At 34.7% G+C, this 14,534-nt stretch overlaps 1 protein-coding gene across 1 annotated transcript in view; it reads left to right on the forward strand.

Moving 5' to 3' along the window:
* LOC114332680 (protein outspread) overlaps positions 1-14,534 on the forward strand; it is an 889,498-nt gene that overhangs the window by 55,441 nt on the left and 819,523 nt on the right. The window contains exon 2 of the mRNA XM_050657294.1: positions 4,648-4,728. Coding sequence (XP_050513251.1) covers positions 4,648-4,728 — 81 coding nt within the window. The remainder of the gene's footprint in view (positions 1-4,647; positions 4,729-14,534) is intronic.

Here is a 14,534-nt window from a genome sequence, read left to right on the forward strand (position 1 = left end):
GTTGAAATTTTGGACAATTATTCCTAGGGTGTTTCTTAATCGTTTTACATGTTTGAAATGACTTTTTAATTTTTTGTGAACATCCCTATTGTGAGAGCATCCCCAGTGTTAATCAGATTTGGTTCCTAGCGACTTCCATTTGTTTCAATATCTAAAAAAAAATTATGCGTGGAAAGCGTTTTTAATCAAATGATAAGTATATAACAGCTGTGGATGCGTATTTTGCAGCCCTTTGTGATTCTCCCTTTAGTGATGGAATTAATAAATTGAAATCTCCTTGCAACAAATGTATTGATGTTCAGGGAGACTATACAGAATAATAAAGTGAATTTCAAGTCATAAAATGGTGTTTTTCTTATCGAACCGCAAAACTTATTGAACAACCTAGTATATTATATCTCTCTTTGCCGACGTCTAAATTTTTAAACACTTGAAGCTCGCATCAACACGCGCTTCAACCTCGTCATGGGTTTTCTGCTTAATGGTTGAAGAACGTCCGAAAGCTGTGAAATCTGTTAGAAATAGTTGGTTATATGAGTTAGAGTATTAGATTTCCCGCAATAGCATTTTCGTTCATACTTCTTCTTCCTCCTTAGCTTTTCCTTTTTCAGGTGTCGCCTTTCGTTACCCTTCTTCGCTACTCATTTCTGTCCATGGTCTCTTCTTCGCCTATACCTTTCTCTCTCAAGTCCGCTGCCACACAGTCCTTCCATCTTCTCCTCGGTTATCCTCTATCTCTGCTTCCATCAACTTCTAAGAGGTCTATCCTTCCTCCCACATAGTTTTCATTCCTACTTCTAACGCTAATCGTATTCGTATAATAATAGTAGGGGAGGAAAGTATGCTAAATTTGCAGTCACTCGAGCGCTTTGGAGACCTATTGGGTTGTGATTATTAAGTCCTGAAACCAAAAAAAGTTAAGTAAAATTTTCCATTTTAGTGGGGACTTTCCATTTTTAATTTAATTTTCCATTTCCAACAATCGTTTTTTTTTTCGATTATAGCGCCATCTATTAATAATTCGAAAAAAAAAATTCGAATAAAAGTTGCTTATTTTTACGTAAAGAATCCATATCTGCAATAAAAATGTGGGGCTCCTATTTAAGATGTTTAACTAACCCCCACTCCACCTCCGCGGGGGATCGTGTTTGGTACCATTCGATAGATTTTTCAAAAATATTGAATAATAGTATAGTATAGTTGATCCAAAAGATGGCATAACCCAGACATCCAAAGTGAAAGTTATCCTTCAACACCAAATTGTTCTATATGGTCCACACAATGCCCAGAAAAAAGTCACACCATTTTGAGCGTCGGGTTGGGGGGGGGGGGAGAGAAATCGGTAAATTCGTAGTTTTTTAAGTTTTTCGCCAATATTTCTAAAACTATGCGGTTTAGTATGAACAACCCTCTATACAAAATTGTTCTACATTAAACTTGAAATAAAAAAGGCCCTATGCACAATCTTTCTAAAATGAATGGTTCCAAAGTTACGGAGGTAGTATAGTATAACTGGTCCAAAAAAAGGCCTAACCCAAACATCCAAAGTAAAAGTTTTCCTCCAACACCAAAATGTTCTATATGGTCCACATATTGTTCAGTAAAAAGTTACACCATTTTGAGCGTCCGGTTTGGGAGGGAGATGGGAGAGAAGCCGGTAAATTAGTAGTTTTTTTACGTTTTTCGTCAACATTTCTAAAACTATGCTTTAGCGTAAACAATGTTATATACCAAAATATTTTACATGAAATTTAAAACAAAAAATGTACTATACATAATTGTTATAAAATCAACGGTTCCAGAGTTACGGAGGGTGAAAAGTCGAGGTTTTCGTTACTTTTTATATTATTTGGGCAATATTTATGATATAACTATACCAAAAACCCAGACATCCAAAGTGAAAGTTATCCTCCAACACCAAATTGTTCTATATGGTCCACATAATGTTCAGAAAAAAGTCACACCATTTTGAGCGTCGGGTTTGGGGGGGAGAGGGGGGAGAAATCGGTAAATATAAAAAGTATCGAAAACCTCCACTTTTCACCCTCCGTAACTCTGGAACCGTTGATTTTATAACAATTATGTATAGAACCTTTTTTGTTTTAAATATTATGTAGAATATTTTTCTATAGAACATTCCTTACGCTAAAGCATAGTTTTCGAAATATTGAGGAAAAACGTAAAAAAACTACTAATTTACCGACTTCTCCCCCATCTCCCCCTCAAACCGGACGCTCAAAATGGTGTAACTTTTTACTGAACAATATGTGGACCACATAGAACAATTTGGTGTTGAAGGAAAACTTTTACTTTGGATGTCTGGGTTAGGCCTTTTTTTGGACCAATTATACTATACTATTTCCGTAACTTTGGAACCGTTTATTTTAGAGGGGTTATGCATAGGGCCTTTTTTATTTCAAATTTAATGTAGAACAATTTTATGTAGAGGGTTGTTCATGCTAAACCGCTCAGTTTTAGAAATACATATTGACGAAAAACTTAAAAAACTAGGAATTTGCAGATTTCTCCCCCCTCTCCCCCCCCCAAACCCGACGCTCAAAATGGTGTGACTTTTTTCTGAACATTATGTGAACCATATAGAACAATTTGGTGTTGGAGGATAACTTTCACTTTGGATGTCTGGGTTTGGGTCTAACTATACCATACTATAAGTGTATTTTGCAGTTTTTCGATCTGATATTTATTTTGCGAAATATCGCGGGATTTGTATTTAAAATTTTAAATTTACCCCGCACCCCTCTCCGTGGGTTTGGTATCATTCGATATGTTTGGTATCATTCGATAGATTTTTGAAAAATATTGAACAAGTATTTTTTAGTTTTTCGATATGACGTTCATTTCGCGAAATATTCTCTTTTTTTTGTGAAAGTTTGTGATCCTCCCATTTCCTTACATCTCAATTCGTCAGATTTTTGAAATATACACTCTTTTGTATGTACTTAGGTACTTACCTTATCTTAATCTGACAATTTCGAGTATTTTTAAGGATAGATTTTTTTTGGGCTCCCCTTAACGAACACCCCTGTGTTAAGAGCCAATATATGGTAGAGGTACATCTGCGGGGTACCAGGTTTCTCCCCATATGATAATCTGACTCGCTCGAGTAACTAAAAATCCCCGCTTGGGCTCCCCTACCATAACGTAAGTTGTATAACAAACATCATTACACTTCATGACTGCAAGACTGCAACTTCATGACTGCAAGACCTTTATCATTGCCTGTGCCACGCAATTTTTGATAATTTAATCGGCAATCTCAAAGAACGGTAGTTCTCGCCAGTGACGCACACACCCCTACATTCGACACTATAAACATATATTCGCGAAGTGTTCGATTCTGTCATCCTGACTGACTTGAAAAATGGGGCAAATCCCATCTTAAAGTTTAGGAAAACACCCGCTAATTAATACGTCAGTCATCCATATTGGTCCAGGAGTGTGGGTTTTCCGGTCCTCCGGAAATCCCTCCCTCCATTTGGGATCTGTTTTTCGTTCTCGTCCCCAAAACTGCAAAAAATTTCGAAAATTTAATTGCGATACCTGTGCCTTCTGATAGTATTGATCACTATCACTTACTTTTCCAACGCATGTCTAGTTTTAAAAATCGGTTATACTACCGGTTATACGGTTAAAAGTTACCGAGCTCAGAAATGTTACTCAATTTTTATTTAAAAAGGGGAAAATGTTCGTATGTATTTACCTATGTTTGTAGATCTGAATTTTTTTTTGTTTCAAGAAGGGGTCGGACCCGATTCAGAACCGGTGTAGTTTGTGACTTTTGACCACCCATAAGCCAGCTATAGGACTGGGTAGGTACAACGGTGCATACTTTTTGGGTAAATGTATCTTAGGTTCAAGGAGAAACAAGAAAACCGCAAATACACCAAATCAATAGCGCTCGAGTTCAGCTTTCAAATGGTGCCTGAGTGGTCGGGATCGGACATACACACTGCTCAGTGTAACAAAAAAATTGAATTTTGAAAATTTTGGTTTTTCAACAATTACTCAAAATTTCCACCTAGGGATTGAGCCAATAACTTAGCGTTTGTAGGAGGACTCCAAACGTATCTAACGGTGTATACCTCATATCTGGGAAAATTTGAATTGTTAAGTTATAAGTGTAAGTTGTAGTATAAGACAAATACTCAAAAAACTAAAAGTGTGAGTTTTGTCATGAAATTTGGTATGTGGGGTCATAATAATATTTGGAACCACTTTTCCAAATAACTTTTTGCGATATCTGTAACACGAGGAAAAATATCGAAAATTCACCCTGTTTATGGAGTCGCAGTAGGCCGCGTTTAAAATTTAAATTTCAGTTAACTACCTTAAAAAATGTGAACCATCTTACTGTATGACTGCAAAATTTCAAATCTGTATTTATTTTGATAGCCGAAATATAGGGGTGTCTTCATCTTAAATGCGACACACTGTATATCCCAATATTATTAAAATTCCTTTGCCAGCTCACTCTTCTATTAAATTCGGGCAGTTTCAATAACAGTAGCTTATACATAAAACAGGATCGAATCTTTATGGCCGATTAAACAACAACAAAATAACTATGAAAAATAGCTCCTACCTCATCTGTTTACAGGTAATAAAATTTTGTTTTTTATATTGCAGGCTAGTCGTTCCATAGCCCGAAGCGGTTACCTGTTTGTCGCACCAGATTGGGATTTCTCGGTACCGCTCAACAGAACCAAGGTGAGATTTTTGAATTTTAATGTATTTTATAGGAATATAACGCTGGATCTTTCATTTTTATATATTACTGGGTGGTACTTAATATTGCACGTATCAAAATAATTACAGGTATCGACAAAGTCTGGAGTTTTACAAAAAAATTTATGTTGTTCTGCAGCCATTTTTTCGTGGAATTTTTGTAATTAACTATTCTAAATGTGAAATAAGTAATCGAATGAACTATCTTTCAATAAAGTCGTCCCAAGAACGCAACTCATAAATATTGGCAATATCATTTTAAAGTCTTCTACTTTAAAATGTATAATATTTATAATATGTCTGAATTGCCGATATAAATGAGTCACATTAAATTAAATTATTAGACGAATTTTTACTAAGCAACAACATTTTTGTTTCATTTATTATTATTTTGTATTTTGACAACGACGTCCGATGTGGACGTCGAGACGTTAATAAAATCACTTTTTTAGTTAAATTGTGGCTTATTTCCCATTAGAATAGTTAATTAAAAACATTTATTAACTATAAATTTTTTTTTTCAGAAAATTAATGAAATTTTACTATGCGTTTGACACGGTAAAAAGTGAGCAAAAATAAGAGAATTTAAAGAAAAATGTGTTATTGTAAATATCATGGCAAAAAATCACTTCACCCAATAAGAAATACATATTATGGGGTAAGCGCAAAATGTTGGTCCAATGCTATTTAAATGCATTCATTTTTTTTCGAATCCTGAGAGAACTAATAAGTATTTTTGAAAAATTTAAACACAGAATGAAAGATTACATTATTACCGAGGGCCGAAACACCCTGAAAACTTATACAATTTTTATTTTAATAAGTTACAGGGGTGAAAAAAAAAGAGAAAATTTAGTGTGCTGTTTAATTTCAAATATTTCATTAAAAAGAAAGGTTTTGTTATTCTAAGGGACTTTCGGCCCTCGGCAATAAAGTAATCTTTCATTTATCGTTTAAATTTTTCAAAAATATTTATTTGTTTTCTTAGTATTCGAAAAAAAAATGAATGCATTTAAATAGCATTGGACCAAGATTTTGTGCCTACACACCCTTAAGAGCCGTTAGTTTGTTTGAAAAAAATATTATCTAACAATCGGTTACCCGTTGTCCTAGGTGAGCGACGGAAAACGACGCGACGCGATGCGATGCGTTGCGATGCGATGTAACCAGTAATTCACGCGACGTGTGGCTTATGTAGCGTCGCATCGCGTCGCTTTCCATCACTCAAACCAGGACAAACGTGACGATGTCAATTATTCATTCCTATTCTTAAATGTGGGGAAGTATAGGGCAGTGTTACTAGAAAATTCATATTTTAAATTTAAATACTTAGCTAAAAAATTACATAAACGAAAAAGAAAGACAACAAATGTCATATATTTAGAACGAGTAAATTTGGAGAGTTTAATCATTTCTATCCGAAATTAATGAAATAATCCACGTTGGTTTAAAGAGTATTGTGGCTTATTCACTTTCGATTATATCATTGCAGCTGTTAAACTCAGTATTAATAACTGAGCTATCAATAACTATCAATAAGTAATTTTCAAAAACCAAATTCTATTGAGGAGAGGCTGTTAGTGACTTTAAGATATGTTAATGAAAAAACACTGGTACTATATAGTTATTATTAGTTTTTATTTATTTAATAAACTATTGCGTAGCATAATTTAAATTGAAAAAAGCAATGGGGCGTCACACTGTGTCGTGTCTCGTCGCGAACAAATCAAGTTCGCACTTCGTCGCGTCTTGTCGTAGACTGATTAACCCGAAAACCTAGGCCATACACAAATACAACCATTACTTGATATTTTCGCGTCGTGTCGCGTTGTCGCGTTTGTCGTTCACCTAGGACAACGGGTTAGGAGCTTCTGTTACAAGCGGACTTTGGCAATGATATCGTAAAAATAATACATAACATGTTTAGTTTCTGAAAGACTCATCGAAGACCGAATACCAATTCATCCTTTGAACCAAAGTATTCGACTCTTGTATCCTTCCTGTTCTCACTTACAGAGTTCAAACCTGGACATTCGCAAAAATAAACATGGACAAGATTCGAAAAACTCAAGAGTTTTTGAGTCATAGAACGACAGATGCTTGGCATCTCACTCATAGGCAAACAAACGAAGCAACCAACTTAAATTAATGTTGCACTTATCAACTTAAATTAATTGGACAGATTTCTTAATAAACGAAAGTAATAAAATGAAACATGTAAAATTAATGAAAACAATATCAACAGAATGCCACATGACTTACGAAGCTCAACGAATCAAATGTGTGATTAGTATACCAAAATGTTAAAAAAAAAGCCTTCTACATAAATCAAAAGGTGTCAAAATCAAACGCAAACTGATAAAAACCAAGTGCAGTCACCTACACAAGTTTATAGTAAAAGTATCATTCTTCAAACAAATAGATTACATTGAAAAAACATTAACTACTTGATATTCCTCTCAAATACGCTACACTTTCCCGTCGATAAGGCAATGAAAGAAATTTCTATTACGAAAGACATTGATTAAGATTTAATGGGGGGTTTATGACCTAATCATAGACTATTTGCTTTCTATTGAAAATATATGAGTTCGAGAAGGTATTCGATTTAGTTTCGAGTACGTTTACCTTATATGTCACAATATATTCAACGCTCATTGATAACACAGTTCGACAAAATTATATCTAATGGTCTACATTAGATTTAATTGCCATGAAATAATCTGAAGGAAAGAGACTCACAAATTGTTTAAATTAGATAAATGACAGCAGGCAGGACAGACATTCTCTTTTCTATATTGTTTCATACGATCATATCACATAATACATATTTCTTTTCTTCCTGCGTATATTTCCTTTTTAGTTCTATTAAAGTTATTTATCGCAACAGTACAATATGACTTAATTTACTGAAAGGGTATGTCTACTTTCGCTTAAACCTCTAAAAATTTACAGTACTATTTAACATAAACATTGACCAAATACCAAGTAATGCTATGGTACTCAACATTATAACCCAATTTAGAAAGGCTAGAAGTGTACTTCCATTGAAAGAGTGATAAATTTAAATACCTGGGAACGTGGCTTACTAAAGACAGCATCGGACAGGGAAGTAAAATGTCGCATTGAGCAAGCTCAAGCTTTCGTAAAATTCAGGAAGGTACTGACCTGTTCATAGTTTGATCTTCAACTGAGACTAAGGTTTGCTAAGTGCTACGTATGGTCGGTGCTGCTATATGGCGTAGAGGGCTGGACACTCAAAACGAGGGATATAAACAGATTAGATGCGTTCGAAATGTGGCTTTGTCGCTGTATCCTAAAGATACCATGGACGGCGAAAGTCACAAATGTAAATATTCTTAAAAGAATCAAGAAAGAACGCCAACTTTTCGAAACCATAAAGAAAAGGAAAACGGCATATCTGGGTTACATAATGCGAAATGAAAAATACCAGCTCCTCCAACTTATAATCGAGGGTAAAATTGAAGGCAAGATAGGAATGGGCCGCAAGAAAATGTCCTGGCTCCGAAACACAAGGCAATGGACAGGGATTAACGACATACAATATCTGGATACATATTGCAAGAAACAGAGAGTTAATGAAAAATGTTATCGCTAACATCCATTAGTAGATTTGCATCTGAAGAAGAAGAAGAAGTGTACTACACCAAATAATAGGTACATATGGACGAAGAAAAACAGTGGTTAGTAATGAAAATAACGGGCGTCTATTAAATCAAATTATGGAGTCACCAAGTCGTCAACCGAGATTGTAAATTTTTTTTTTCTATTTAAAATTATTTTGCAATCTGTTGAGTGTCAACAATAAACAAAAGTAATTACATTGACTAAGGACAAGAAAGATTTTACCCACTGGCAAAATCAAAGTACAATTTTTATAAAGTTGTGTACAAAATAATTACATTTCATAACTACTAACTCATTAGTTTAAAAGTTTACTCTAAATGGTAAGTCCAATGGTTTGAACCTCTTTAACCTACGCTGTTCTTGGGAATTGTCTAGGAGGTTAAGTGCAAACTGGTTTTTATGATCCTCCAACTTGGCAATGTAAGCAGCGCTACGTTTTGTGATGACTTCTTGTACCGTATCAGTTTTAAGGTCTCCATGAATAATTCTGTTGTTGATGTACCAAGGTGCATTAGTGATGGTTCTGAGGGTTTTTGATTGGAAGCGTTGGATGAGATTGTAAATGAATAGGAGAATTTTTCAGAAGATATTTAGACGACACAACAATTTAGAATTATCGATTATACCGCCTGCTCATTTCTTGAGCTCTTGTCAGGGCGTGGTGACACTCTAAATATTGTACTTGCTGTCTTCATTGGTTGCGATCCTGTGCTAGATGGACTACTTCACTCTGGAATTTTCAGGAATTATAAGCCATACGGGTGCCGAGACGAACATTTGTTCGTCTCATTTGTTCGTCTCGGCACCCGTATGGCTTATAATTTTTGAAAGTCGCGGAGGTAGTAACCAGAGAGTTTCCATCTGTTGTCAATCTAGTGGTATGAGAACGATATTTATTTTCGTTTTCTGTACTACTGGTTTGAGAACTTAGTTTGTAATTTAGTTTTGTTCGTTTTACCATTTTAATAGCCTGTCTTTCATATGAAGCTCTTTTAGAATTGACAGGTTTGTTCTATGTTCTGTCCAGGGCACGCGTAGAATTCTTCTGTAGACGAATTGACCAAGGCAGACAAGAACAAGAGTATTGACCAACCTGAGTTTAGTATTCCCTGTTATTGTTCAGTCTTTCCATATTTTAATTAATTTAGCTCTTGCGGTTCGGATCATTGCTAGTCTACGCTTGATTTCTGAGGAGCTGTCGTCGTTGTTGGCTATCAGGGAGGTATTTATACAAATCTTCTTACTACTTCGGAATTCGGCACTTGGTGTATCGCACTGTGCGAATCCGGCTTTGTTTACCCGACTTAAGCATTCGGTGATGGTAATAATTTCGATTTTGTTCGGTACTAGTCTAGTGTCATCTGCGTATCACAAGTTATTGATTTTTCTGCCTCCTATAGTGATTCCTCCATCCTTGTATGTTCAGATTATGTTGTATAATAATGGTCATATTATGCAGCCCTGTCTAGTTCCCTTCTTTGTTTTGACCGGATAATTTGAATACATTCCGTGTACTTTTAACTTTGGCTGAGTTATTGTCATATAGATTGATTATTAGTTTAACTACAGCGTATTTCAAACATGCGATACAGTGTACAAGAATAACGTTGTCGCTCGTCACGACTGTGGCCGTGAAAGGTAGTATAGGCAGGTACTTGTAGAGGATTATCGCTGTTAACTGCTGTGGAATACTAAAGGAGGATTTATTAATGATAATTCACAGAATGGCAAACCCGTTGCAATATACAAACATACTGATTCTAACGTTTGAAGCGGAGTGTAGATGGTTAGGTACTCCCAATTTCCTATTATACTCCAGAGGGGATACTATTTTATTGAAAACGAAAACCTTTGTGTAATCTACGAAACAGAACAGCATTGGTATATTGTGTTCCCTCGCTTTTTCTAGCCTGTTTGCGTATTTGTCTGTTCTTAGCTTCTTTCTTGGATCTTTCCAATCAAAAAAATATTTAGTTGTATGTGTGACATATATTTTGCATAAACAGGGTGCATTTATGGAGGGTCAGTATTTTTATGATGTAGAATGTACTTTCAAGCACATGTATGTAGAAACTTATCATGTCATCTACGTACTGATTCCCCATATATTTAGGAAAGTGAATCCCAAAAGGTGAATACATACTTCCAAATGTAGCACTAAGTAAAAATAGCAAACATGCTTTCCATGCTTTAATACGGTTTAAATGCCATTTACCTTTTTTAAAGTTGAATAAATTCATTCGGTTTATATGTATGTATATACAAATAGAAAACGTATTTTGACAGTATCAACTACTTCTCTAGTCCATTGCTTTCGTAGTTTCAATTTGTAGTGTCGTGTTCCTTCTTTGGGGAAGTGGAACAACAGTATTTTTTTGTGATTTCACGTACTCAATTTGAAAAAAAATATAACAATACGAGCAACATTTTACGACGAGGCGGCCTTTCCATTTCCTGTCTCGTATGTTGTAGTTGTTAATCGTTTACCATAAAAAATATGGCCACAGTACGCGATTGGAAGTAATGCCCTAGTAATACTGTACCAATATTCAATATACGGGGTATTTTATTACTGATAAAGTAACTCTGTTAGCTAATTATGTAATATTTGATTAAGTTCAACGTCACTGTATTCATCCTTATTTAAATATGTATGGAGCCTGATGGCTCGAAGAGTTGTTAGTTTGCAGGATTCTCCTCAACTCTATTAATTTTTTTTAATGGCATGGACTTTATGTCACTCAGCCAGTCACAACATGAGGTACTTAGTGTCATGTGTAGTGTGTGTGTTGAGTAAGTGTCTTGTTACTTTGCAAAGTCGACGTCATTGTTTTTGCAAAGAGACGCTAATTGTATCCGAACGTCTGCAGTCCCTCCGGATTAATTGTTGTTGGTTGGAATAAGATAGCACATGGGCACATCAGTGGCATAATCACAACGTAGCTACAGGTATTGCAGACGAATCTTACTATAGAATGGATGCTACATGGTTCTTAAGTGACATCTATATGCTGAGGCGCTCCTTCTTCTTCTTCGGCCTGTTTGCATCCACTCCTGTCCTGGACAAAGGCCTCCCCATGAGTTCTCCATTCTTCTCTGTTTTGTGCTATTTGGTGCCAGTTTCTCCCCATTTTGGCTTTGATGTCGTCTAGCCATCATTTTTGTGATCTTCCTCTACTACGACTGTGCTTGCCTGGTCTCCATTGTACAATGTTTCGTGTCCTACCCAATTCCACTTCATTTGCGCAATTCTTCCAATTACATCTTCCAGCCGAGGTTCCTACAAATCCAAAATATCATCATCTTGCGAAATAAAAGTCTTAAGGTACTAGTACACTTTAGAAGACCAAAAATTAGCATTTTTTCAAGATTTTTTTTCTCAGAACCTTTATTAGAAATTAACATAAAACTTTTTACATATTAATATCTAACTCTTAGAGAATACAAAAAATGTATCTTTTTTCATTTATACACGTACACTAATATTGTAGAGGGCACCAAAGTCGAGGCCTCGAAAAAAAGTAGTTCCGATGGCGGACAGTTAATCTCAGGATCGGGATCTCTGAAACAAAAAAATCGTACGGCATTTGAAAAAGGAAGGTTTCTTACATGGCAATTTACCACCGTTAGTGGAAAATTCCGAAAAAAAATATTTTACGGAAATTTGAAAAAATTTTGTGAAAAAATCGCCCGGTTTTCTTCAGTTTTTCATGGTTAAAAAATATGTATTTTTTATTTTTTGGTCAAATTGTAGTAAATTGTTACGTAAGAAATCTTCCTTTTTCAAATGCAATACGATTTTTTTGTTTCAGATATCCCAATCCTGAGATTAACTGTCCGCCATCATTTTTTGAGGCCTCAACTTTTGCGCCCTCTACAATATTAGTGTACGTGCATAAATGAAAAAAGATATATTTTTTGTACTCTCTAAGAGTTGGATATTAATATGTAAAAAAGTTTTATGTTCATTTCTAATAAAGGTTCTGAGAAAAAAATTCTAGAAAAAAATGATTATTTTTGGTCTTCTAAAGTGTACTAGTACCTTAATAGAAAAATAAATGTTTGAGTAAGCATATGTGTGATTGTTTCTATGATCAGATCAGAAGATATAATAATAAAACACTGAAAACTTTTGCTTTCAAGATCAGAAGATGCCTAACCAAAGCTGAATGTCATTCTAATAATAAACCGATGTTATCGAAGGACCAGATAGAATTCTTGAACATAACGACATCCTTTCCGAAAGTCTAACGTCGTAACAATTTTGTAAGAAACGTCCTAATTTTCTATAAATTCGGATCATTATAATAAAATACTGGCTCTAAAAACTATAAATATCTTGTGATTCCCAATTTGGCACACCCTATATTCATATCTAAAAGAACTATATAGCAAGTTTCAAAACTTAAACGTCAGCTGTATCCACAGTTGTCTGTTACTTTGGTGATCTTTAACCCTTAACCATTGACATGCGGTATGCCATACCGCGCCGAAAATAAAGTTTGTTGTAAAACTTGTTTTATAAAAGATTCCTGTGTACCTTCAAGTTTGTAATTGTGCATGCTCCCAATTGCTGCAGTTTTAGTATGGTTTAGTCTTTGATCTACGTTGACGTAAAGTTTTGCGGTATCACATACCGCATATTAGGGTTTACGTTTCTATAGTTGAAAGCAGCCCATTCAGTAATCTCTCGCTATTAGTATATGGCAGCAAGTTTATCCAGTTGTTCTATTTTCAAGTGCTTTCAACATTATGTTAAAATACTATTTTTTAGTTACCAATACTCGTTCTTTGTAATTCAGTTTATAAATGATTTTGAAAGAACCTCCACCATTTTTTTAATATTATGCATGGGTTCCTAATTTTCTTGAAAAAATAATGTTTATTCTATTTGGAGCAGTAGTTTATTCTACAGCAGTGTGAAGAATCATTCCGATGTTGATGGAAAAAACAAATACAGTGATATAAGACAAATCCATATTGAAAACAAAGGAGAATAGGCAACGGTATGACATACCGCATGTCAGAGTCTACGTCCTGAAACATCCACGTTAGTAGTTAAGGGTTATCTTTGACCCAAAGATAACTTATTTATCTTCCTGGACTCTGAGGAACCCTTGTATCAAATTTCAAAACTTAAGACATTTTGTTTAAGAGCTATAGACCATCATAGGGGTGGACAAGACAAGCATTCTAGTCTTGATAACAACTTCTTGTCTTGACGTTTTCTTGACATCTTATATCTTGTCTTGACTCAAGAAATTTTAAGATCTTGAAATTTGACTCAAGAAATTTCAAGATCTTGAAATTTCTTGATTACTTGGTCCGGTGATTCCCCGGCGACCTTTTTATTGCGTTGCGTGCTAACACGGCCTAATAAGTCCAAGAATGATCTACAGTCTACATCTACAGAATCCAATACCAATAGTCCAAGTAATGAAGCTTAAAGTAGGACAAAACCTCGCAATTTTTACAGAATGGATCGATTTGCTTGAAAATTTGAGAATAAGTAATGGATAGTCCAAGGATCAAAATCTATATCATGTCAAAAGGCGCTTTTACCATGGGGGTGGTTGCCACCCCATCTCGGGGGTGGAAATTTTTATTATATTTTGACCGCAAGAGTTGGTAAAAACATTTATTATAAGCAAAAAACGTTCTATACATTTTTTTTGATAAAATAATAGTTTTCGATTTATTCGCTATCGAAGGTGTTAATTTTATATCGAAAAAAATCATGTTTTTAATCAGTTTTCTGTTAATAACTCAAAAAGTTTTCGTTTTATCAAAACAACTTTACTTAACAAAAATGTATCTTTTGAAAAAATAAATAAAACCTTTTTTTTATTTTCTTTAAGACCAATTGTAAACGAGCTATACTTTATTATATGTTGGCTCTTTTTCGTCAAATGCTAAATATTGTAGTTTCAAAGTCAAAGGACGGGAAAACTATGCATTTTTCGAGGATGACTTGTTAAAACTAATTTAAAGTATTAAAAAATATGTATCTCCAGAAATTAAAAAAATCTCTAGCTAAATAAATTAAGTGATAAAATGAAAGAATGTCAGTCCCTATTTTTTTCAGCAAAAAAGTGACCGTAAACAGCCCCCTAATCACCACCCTAACTAAAATTTGTCAT

The sequence above is a fragment of the Diabrotica virgifera genome, chromosome 1 (assembly GCF_917563875.1).
Source record: "Diabrotica virgifera virgifera chromosome 1, PGI_DIABVI_V3a".
NCBI classification, from domain to species: domain Eukaryota; kingdom Metazoa; phylum Arthropoda; class Insecta; order Coleoptera; family Chrysomelidae; genus Diabrotica; species Diabrotica virgifera.